Source organism: Hydractinia symbiolongicarpus, chromosome 12, assembly GCF_029227915.1.
Source record: "Hydractinia symbiolongicarpus strain clone_291-10 chromosome 12, HSymV2.1, whole genome shotgun sequence".
Lineage (NCBI taxonomy): Eukaryota > Metazoa > Cnidaria > Hydrozoa > Anthoathecata > Hydractiniidae > Hydractinia > Hydractinia symbiolongicarpus.
The window spans coordinates 16,147,578-16,154,590 of record NC_079886.1 but is presented as its reverse complement, the minus strand read 5'-3'; the positions used below and the strand labels follow the sequence as shown (position 1 = coordinate 16,154,590).

Here is a 7,013-nt window from a genome sequence, read left to right as displayed (position 1 = left end):
TTGCTGAACTTTTTGAATAGTTCAAATATTTTCAATTAAATAGAGATGTAGGAACTCAAAATTGAATTAAATAGTACAGCATACTAAGAAATTTCTCTGTTGTGACATGTTTAGAACTTTCAACTGTCGCTCTGCTGCTACCAAACTCACTTTCACACTATAGATGTTTACCATCTTTACCACAGAGACGTTTAGCCATCGAAAGAGTCTGTCTCCTAGTCCCGTTCTAAGGTCATAGATTTTTCTAATGTATACATTCGCTAAAAAAATCAAAAACAACATTTTTGTTGACAGGTATACACTAGTCGAATTTAAGCTTAAATAGCATAATAAGCCTAGGGCATCCAAGTTTTTTGCCATCTCCGGTCCCCTTTTAAAGATTCCGGCGAGGAAAATCAATTAACATGATGTTTTGCTCCATTAAATAAAATGGGTGGAACTTCGTGTATCATTTGATAGATAGCCATAACTGGGGTCAGGCGTTAGAAATAGCAGCAAGATTCGAATACTGCAGTTAATTATTCATTATGTGCGCAAAGAAAGGATAAATGGATTAATCAGACCTTTCAAGTTGAAAGAGGTTCGTTACATCAATCACTGAATATTTACAATCGAATATTTTAACATATTAGAATGGGAACGAAAGTACTCGTAAATAAATAATTACAAAAAAGAAATATTCTGTGAAGATTAATATATCTTTACGTTTTCATTTTAACATATCATAATTTTAGTAAGATATATTTTAACTTTGTTGAAACTGTGCATGTATAATTAGTGGGGAATTATTTTCGACTTACGTTGCTCGAAGTTATTATAAAGCGTTAGTTTGTGTGGAATTATCAAAATTATGAATGATATCACAAAAATTTTATTGTAAGAACTGAAGTCAAAGTTAATCTACAAAATGACGTCGTTGAGCGACTGGATGGTTATGGTGTTTCTTATGGTAAACGTTCAGGTATGTCCATATAAAGTGAAGCTAGAAGGACTTGTTCCACTTTTTGAGCTCCCTGTTTGTGTTTTTCCGAAAATAGCAAAGCATAAAAAAAAAATTCGGCATAAAAAAGATCGATAAAAGTATTAGTCACCTGCACAAAATTTAGTCACTTCTTACCGACTAATTATCCGAAAAACCTGTCGAGTTTATAAAATATATACGATATACCAATACTCTGATTAGCTTTCGTTAATTGTAGCTACAATCAAATATGGACTACAGTGACGTCAGCAACAATTAGCGCATTTTATTAATTTTCTAAGTCCAATTTTCGAGTTCAAAATGTGTGAATGTAGCTAATAGAGCCTACGCACTTACTTGTCATGACGAAATATGAAATTAGCTGACTTGACGCAACATATTTTGACCATGATTGTTGTTCTGGGTGGTTAACTTATTAAAAAAGATTTCATGAACATAAAATGTGGTACACTAAGTAAGGATTTGTTTTAATATTGACAAATAATCATATATATAGCAAAGATAAGTTACTATCTATCATTTTAGAAAAAAAAAAAACATGAAAAAAGAGGATTTTTATTTAAATTTTATAGTTTTTTCTATATGAATATTATATATATGATGGTAAAATAATAATATTAACAAACAATAAAAAAAATAGTTAATTCCATAACCTAAAGAACATTTTAAGCTTTTATAATGCAAAAATGTCTTAACATCATAGTTCAATGTTCTGAGAAGGATAATTAAATGTAAGATGAACTATAGTTTGTATTAGAAATTTTACATTGATAAACTTTAATAAAATATTTGCTTGAACAGCGGAGATAGTGTGGTGGTAGCGCTTTCGGCTCGCAATCATAAGATTTCAGGTTTGAGTCCCCGCTCCAGTGCAATTTAAATGTGGTGTTGTCAGAATATTTGATGCATCTACTGACTGCTAAACGGTAATGTAACATAGTAACAGTGGCAGGAAAGGGGTTAGGATTGAAGCCTCGAGGACGTTAAAACTTCCGGTCTTACCTTACTCAATTATTTTACGTATGAGAAAAAAAAATGAAGGCTGAAGTTTTACTAATATTCTCCCTTTTCTGGAAAAAAAGAAACATAAGAAACATTTTTCGCTGTTTATATCAACAAAAATGGTGTAAAGATTCACTACTTTTAAAGGCGATAAAAAGGAGACTTTTTAAGATTTTTTTTTATTTCAAGGCCCCAAAACAATAAAATACCGCGGCAGGCTTTGTACCACCTTGAGTTTAATTGCTTTATTAAATGAATTCACGGACAACTAACATTGTCATTATTATTTTTGTTGTTGTTGTTGTTGTTGTTAATTTTTTCATCATTCTCGTCCCTAGAACTTTTTGAGATACATTCCAGGTTTATCTCATTGAATTTCTCGGGACGAGAATGTTCTTCCATATATTATAACAACATTTAAATGTGCCACAACTAATTTTATATTCATTATGTTACAGGTATGTCAGGCTGTGTATTGTAGCGGAACTACTGCAAAGTATAGCAGGAAATTTACTTACACGTAAGTAAGAGTTCTTTGAGTACATATAGATTATTGTGGAATACCTAAATTGTACTAAATATGAGGTATACTTTATATTTTTAATAATCCTTTGTAATGATTTTGGCGGTACATAATTTTGCGAACTTTGCTAAATCTTGTCTCCGCACCAAGCAGAAAATAATTTTTTTACACATAAATGTGTATTAAAATTCAATTGAATATCTTCAACAAAATTATGACCTTGTATTGATAGGGGACGTTTATTTTACTTTTATAGCAACGGAGACAAAAAGTTTTTATCTATAAAGCAATGTATTGTTTAGATGCGATAAACATCAAACGTGTTGCGGTTCTGGATGTTGTGATAAAGTGTACGCTGTCTGGTACGTGTGGTACGTGAACGCAATCTTGTTTTTATTCCTTCCGTGACTTTTATGAAACTTTTTAATCAAAACATGATGTACATTAAAAGAAAAGGCGAACAAAAAATTATTTTGTGGCAGCCAGAAAATAATATTTAAGGGAGAGAAAATCCTTAGATCTATCAAGATAGCCACTCTAATAACATATGAATAATTACATTTCAAAACTAAGTATCCATATATCTTCCTAGCAACAATTTTACAGAAGTTTTATGGCTGTACCGTGTGAAAATTAGTAGGTTTTGGATGTACTTACCAGTACACATCAAGAATAAGATCTTCGACTTAAAATAACCAAAAAAAATTTACGTACTATAACAGCAGTAAGCTTCGTTTAAACTAAAGAAATATCTGTCATAAACAACAACAACATTGTTTTTTCATATTTTGAGTCCCTCTTCCACAACATACTGCCAACTTCGAACGATAAAGTTTGTTATCATGAGATGGCGCGAAATTCCAATAAATATACAGACCGGAAACATTCAACGACATATCGAATGCGGAATATGGGGCTTCATCTATATTTGCGAATCTTTATTTTCTTTATCTTTTTTACTCGCAAATTTGTTCAGTAAGTTCAGTAGTACAAATTTTATAACTCTGTGAAAATTCTCAGCATCAAAGCATTTTTTGTTTTGTTTTGAAAGCTGTAACATGTAAATTGATTTATGATGGAGGTCTGCTCCATAATAAATCAATCGGTCAAGCCATTCGATCTGGTCTTCAAAATCAACACCGTCATCATGAACTTTAATCCAGCAGTTGTGTCGTGCGCAGTTCGCCTAAGATAATAGTTTACATGTATTAAATAAATATTTGCGCCCCAAATAGATCGGCAAATCGTTTAAACCAATCATAATTGTGAGCGAAAAGGATATTCGTGCACAGTTTGCCAGTCAGCAAAGGTGGCCAGCAACTTTAAACGAGGTTTTGCACTGTCTCTAACACCTCTCTATCTTCAATCACGCGGTTTTGCCCCGGCGCTGTAGAATATCAAATAATATGATAAAACAGGTCAGCTGAATTTAGCAAGAGGATCGTAAATAGTTAATGAGATGAATTTTTTTCTTGCGGTTTTGATTTTAAGTTTACACATTATCGACTTCGTTTCCAGGACTCCCTTTTATCAGACATTGCGCGAAGAAGAAGCGCTGGAAATGTGGCGGATATATTAGCCTATTTTATATTAATATTATAGGGGGGGGGGATTAGGCGTTATTAGAAAATGGTAAAATTAACCTTTCAAAGCGAAAGGAACCCTTGTTTACCAAAAAGATTCCCTGTGCATGAGAAAACGAGCAACACGGCAGCAGTTTTCTAAAACAAGTTTGTAGGTTGACGAACGGCTGTTTTGGTTAAAATCTATCCAATATGCAAAATATCCTAAACATTTTTTTATATCTCATGTGCTAGCTAAAAAACACTTTTCGTGTGTAAAACCAAAACGACAACTATTATTAAAAACAAATGTGTGAAACATACTTTTCACTGTTATAGGGTAATCCTTGTGCTCTCTATCCTTTTCTGCTGTGGAGCCGGATGGTTTTTAAAACGAAAGAAGAAAATTAAATCGCGGATTAACCACAGTCGTACCGACCGATCCGATCGTAAAAGCAAAACTACACCAAATAATGTCCAGATATTTCTTGTGCAAGGAGCTAGGACACAAGGGGATAATGGCAACCAATTGCAATATGCATCATCCAATAACGGCACCGCTCCGACAACGATAGCTGGTAGAAGTGAACCTCCACCGCCATATAACAGTCTGGAGTGAAAGAACCGACTGACAAGCGTGTTATTACACTTATTGTTAATATGTTCAATAACATCTCATAATCACGTGGTTTGTCAGTGTCGCAATAAAATAAACAGGCACCAATAGAAAAAGGTCTGGAGATGAGGTTTTCAACCGAACGAAATTTCCCGTGGGGAAGAGACGTTTTTTTGTGCACCTTAGCGTATATTGAAAAATTACATAAATTGTCTTAATTTTGCATAGAGTTGTTATCTTAGAGCACTGTTGCAAAACAAAAAGACCTGCGGACGAGGTTGCCTAAAGTTACATAAGGGGGACTTTCTACACTTTTTATTAGACCAAGTTGATAAGAAAGATGAGGCTGAGAACTGCTGACAAATAAGAACAAAATAAGAACATAAAAAACATGGAAAAATAGATCTCCTAAGGCAGACATTGTCGCAGAATTATTTATTTCGAATTTGCGAAACTTATACTTAAACTTTGCATCACAAATATTTGCAGTATAATTTTGGGCTGAACATGTTAAAAAATAGGAGCGTACCATACCAAAGCCATTTCCCTGATTCTTATAAAAAAGTGTAGTTGTAAAAAGAATATCAATAAGTAGCCACTTTGAAAAGATATTTTTACACAAAATTTGCACGGGCAAGATGTATAGCTTTTATGCACGTTTTTATCATTAGATGATTGGACAAAAGGGGCTGTCCCAGATAAACAATGGAAAAGAGTACTATTGGTGAAATCCAGTTCTGAGGGTTTGTTATGTTATTTGATAAGCTTTCGTCTCAATCCAAAAAAACATGGGAACGAGGTTACTATTGGTTTAATCACAACTCTTTTTTCCCAACCTCGTTCCCAGGGCATTTTGCCCTGTTGATGAAATTTATGGCGGCAAAAAGGCCCTGAAACAGGCTGGTCACATGATCGCTTATAATTTATGATAATTATTCCCGAAAAATTATTTATGAAAGTTTTGGCCTGCAAAAATTTATTTCTGCTTTGTGGGGGAGTTTGATGTAAACAAAAATACAAGAAATATGGCGGTCGATTTATTATGTTTGTGGAGTAGATAAAAAAACAGCAAAAGTTTTGCATCAACTTTAGGGAGGCTTGTTTGAAAACTATGTTAAAAAAAGATACAATTTTTAGTTTTACATGATATAAAGCAAATTTATCTCAATAATTAAATTGATTTATACGTGAGGTGTTTGTCTTTCCCTGAAGAGCTGGTTGTTAGCTAGTAGTTAGCCCGCGTTCCTGACGCTTTCATCGGCATTACGGCGACTACACGGTACAGGGCCGCGAAAAGTAGAAAAAAATGCAAAGTATAAGCCAAACAGGAGAGCTGTCAAATAATGCAATAAGAAATAACAATAAAAAATGATGCTCAAATAACTTATTACTACGAAAACATTTGTCAGTTAAACTGAATAGAATATGAACTGTCTTGTATTTCTATAGAAAATGTTTGTAAAAAATAAAACTGCTTATCAAAATATTATTGAACTATTAAACTCAATTACTGAAAATATTTGCGAATGACATTCTACATTTGTTAGCTGCTGCAAACTGATCTACAACTTGATCTGGATTCACATTGACATCACGGATAAACATGATAGCACAGAGACTGTTTAATCTCTCCTCTGTCATATATATATGTACATAAAACATATTGCAAAACTTCATGAATTCCATTCAAAGATTAAAGTATACAGGCAAATTTTTTTACCTCAATCACATTACAGAATGCCATAACGCAGATGAATGCAGACTAACTATAATTTTGTGCAGTATACGCAGCTTCTTCTTTCAAAGCCGTGATCCGACACTTTGAATAAGTGAACACTGATCTGACAAAGCTTGTAGCTACAAACATATTTTTTGAATTTTTGCTGTTGAACTTATTTGCAATATTATCAAAGTGCGGATTATCATCAGTATCATACGCTAATGACTGGTTACCAACTAAACCAACAGACACTGCACTGAACAAACAGTTACCGTCACGAGACATTCTAAAAGGATACCGGTATGCATGCATTTCACAGACCCACAGACAACAAACTAATGTTTTTAAGCACTAACACAGCCTTTCTAATTCACATCAGCACTCAACAATTCAATTAAAAAAATTCTTGATTCACGTCAGCAAATTTTTGCATCAGCATCTTTACTTAATCCTGCAGTCAGCAGCTATAGCTATAGCTACAGTTAGCTTGCCTTTTCTTTCTTATTCCTTATCTACTGCTAGACAGCATAGATATAGCTAGCTAACACTAGCTATACATGCTCATCTCAGTGATACCTATAGTTTATGAAGCAAGAAATAGAGATAGT

At 33.4% G+C, this 7,013-nt stretch overlaps 1 protein-coding gene across 1 annotated transcript; it reads left to right on the top strand.

The window, feature by feature from the left end:
- Positions 1-700: 700 nt before the first annotated feature.
- Positions 701-6,107, top strand: LOC130622173 (vesicular, overexpressed in cancer, prosurvival protein 1-like). Its single transcript, XM_057437606.1, has 4 exons — positions 701-961; positions 2,443-2,504; positions 2,810-2,878; positions 4,409-6,107. Exons 1-4 carry the CDS (start codon positions 908-910, stop codon positions 4,686-4,688), a joined length of 465 nt encoding a protein of 154 aa, XP_057293589.1. The 5' UTR covers positions 701-907; the 3' UTR covers positions 4,689-6,107.
- The last annotated feature ends 906 nt before the right edge of the window (positions 6,108-7,013 follow it).